General features: G+C 31.3%; 1 protein-coding gene across 1 annotated transcript; it reads right to left on the bottom strand.

Moving 5' to 3' along the window:
- Window positions 1–1,404: 1,404 nt before the first annotated feature.
- LOC143047056 (inward rectifier potassium channel 2-like) lies at window positions 1,405–2,626 on the bottom strand. The gene has a single exon (XM_076220036.1). The coding sequence runs from the start codon at window positions 2,571–2,573 to the stop codon at window positions 1,545–1,547; it is 1,029 nt and encodes a 342-aa protein (XP_076076151.1). The 5' UTR covers window positions 2,574–2,626; the 3' UTR covers window positions 1,405–1,544.
- Between the last annotated feature and the right edge of the window lie 238 nt (window positions 2,627–2,864).

Here is a 2,864-nt window from a genome sequence, read left to right as displayed (position 1 = left end):
AAACTAGAACGAATTTCAACTATTTCACTTTCTTTTAATGTATTGTGAACTGACTGCAGATTTGCAGACTTAATTTTATGAAGTTGAACTTCTTGCAACCCCACCGGTATTCAAGTTATATTATATGTTCTGTTATATATTTCTAGACAGTCGTGTTAATTGATTGAAGGTTATATTACAATGTGGACTCGGTCAGGTTTTCTAACTAAAACCACCAACAAAAACGAAAATACATTTGTATATTGTATTGTCTGAAGTTGGGTATTCTGTAAGATTGCATATTTTAGATAAATAAACTGAACATTCGGGCATTGGGCATTATGATAATAGGCAGTCTGGATGAGGATTTTTTATTTCTATATTCTTTAATTTTTGGTGCATTATTCTTTTAAAAAATGCATATTCAGCAAAATTCTCATAACTATTATTTACGATTTAATTTATCTGTAATTATAAGAGTTCCTTATTCTGTAAAAAAAAAAATATTGGTCAGTATTGCATTTACTGTTTCTAGTGGTCAGTATTGCATTTACTGTTTTTTGTGGTCATTATTGCATTTTCGATTCCCCCCCACCCCCCCCACATTTATTCTTTTTTTATATATATATTTAAGCACTCAATTTTTTGAAATTTATTTTTCTAATTTTTCTCAATTCATTATTTTATGACATTGTTCTTTATTCTGTAAACCACATCTAAAATTGGCAGAATATATTTGGTTTAAACCAATTTTCCCTAATATGTAAATAGGTGAATGCTATGAAGTATTTGCTTAATAGTAAAGTAAATCATGTACTAATGTGATTAAGATGAACTACTGACATTGGAGTAATTTCACTAAAGATGATGGATAGTTAAAGGTGACCAAAATAAACAATATTTAATTTATAAATAATATCAACCTACAGGATATGGATGTACATAAATAAATAATTTGCTTGATGTATGGCCACCTTATTATCCATATTTCACTTGGATTTGTTCTCTCTCTCTGATAAGTAATTAACATAATAAACTGCAAAATGTTCTTTAAACACATTGCAACCCCAATAACTTTAAAGACTAAGAAGATAGTTATATTTGGTTTGTTATATAAAGAAATTAAGAGTATTACTAAGATGCTTACATTTTATTTTTATTTTTTTAAAATAATTAAAACAACTGAGTTATAATTTTTTTATTTGAAAACGTCACAAGAAATATGTATAGTCAAATATATTTTGCATCAAATACTGAAAAATCGCTACAACATGAAGATACATCAGTATCTATGCCTTCACTAAACCCAGACTCATTTCTTCCATTTTCGGAACATTTCGAAGACTGACTTCGATTTATTCTTTTAAGTTTATGATATGGTTCATAATTAATTTCTTCCTGAATTTCCTCGGTTTCATGAAAAAGTTTCAAAGTAAATTCACAAACTCCCGACGAATTTATATTTGCAATCATTGGCTTGAATTTATGCTGCCATTGAAATTCGCTTGGAATATAGGATGTCCTTGTCTGAACGGTCATTCCAGTGGATTCTATGATACCATCCATTAAATAATGAGTTCAAGGTCAGAATTCCTTAAATCGTCTTCGTCCATGTTATATAAAGGACTATGTGGTTGTAGGCGGGTTGTAAGGACTACAGGCCATTGTAGCTGTATCCTACTGTACTTTTTGTCTAGTTTAAACTCCATATCATGCCGGAAGTGTGATATAAAATCACCATCAGTCGTCAGGGTACTCACCACACAAACAGCACGGGTGCTTGTTTCAATCATATTAGACTTTTGAAGATCGGCTATTCGAATAGACAAGTATTTTCCATCGTGTTCCTGTGAAATACAAATATACTTGCTAAATAATATAGTATTTCCACGTTTTGATGGTTTTTGAATTTTCGCGATTACTAATCCTGTAAGAAGTGCCTGTAATAATGCACCCCATATTGACTGTAGCATAATAAAAAATATAGCCCCCGGACAATCATCAGTTACATACCTCGAACCATATCCAATCGTCGTTTGGGTTTCCATAGAAAACAATAAAATTGCGAAAAAGTCTTCAGCATTTGCAATACAGTTTTTATGACCAGCAACAACGTCTTCATTAAAATCACCATGAGCTGATGATATCCCGTAAAATATTCCAGCATAAGCAATCCAGGAAATAATAACACTCATACCAAAAATAGGAAGAACAAGTCTCCATTTAGTTTCAATCAGAGTCATGAAGAAATCCGTGAAGACCGATGTTTGTTTTCCATTTATAGTCCTTGATACTATGTTACAACTGCCACTACGTTCTACAAGTCTAGGTGTACTTTTAGTGTACGCTTTAGTGGACTTGTCAAATTTCACTTTTCCTTTCTTATAAATTTTCTGCTGAATGCTCTTTTTGGAAATTCTACTTATTGTCGAAATCTTCTTCTCACGTATAATAGGAGGCACCTGCTGACTACAATCTCCGTTCTCCATTTGTTGTTGATTTTCGTCAGAGTTTTCACTAACTACAGTCATAATTTCAAATTTTCTCGGTGTTTTTCTTCCAGGTATAGTGCGACAAGGAGTAGACGTGCGCATCACAACAGTATAATACACGCACTTTGACTTGTAGTGTCATTTATTTTATGATTAATTACTATCCATGTATGTACTTGTATACAATTTACCTTAGACAGACAAACATGTTAGTTGGTCATCATTGGTTTTATCGAACAGTGTTACAATGAAACGTTTTATTGTATATTTTTATGAGTACTGTCAAATTGCAATCAAAAGAAGATTAGAAAATAATTAAATTCCAATACAACCTTTATAATAAAAACATTTTGGTAAACATTTTGGGAGGACTCCTTACATATTTGTTAATCA

Source organism: Mytilus galloprovincialis, chromosome 9 (genome assembly GCF_965363235.1).
Source record: "Mytilus galloprovincialis chromosome 9, xbMytGall1.hap1.1, whole genome shotgun sequence".
In the NCBI taxonomy this organism is placed as follows: domain Eukaryota; kingdom Metazoa; phylum Mollusca; class Bivalvia; order Mytilida; family Mytilidae; genus Mytilus; species Mytilus galloprovincialis.
The sequence above is the reverse complement of the archived record's forward strand: the minus strand, read 5'-3'. Positions and strand labels throughout refer to the sequence as shown.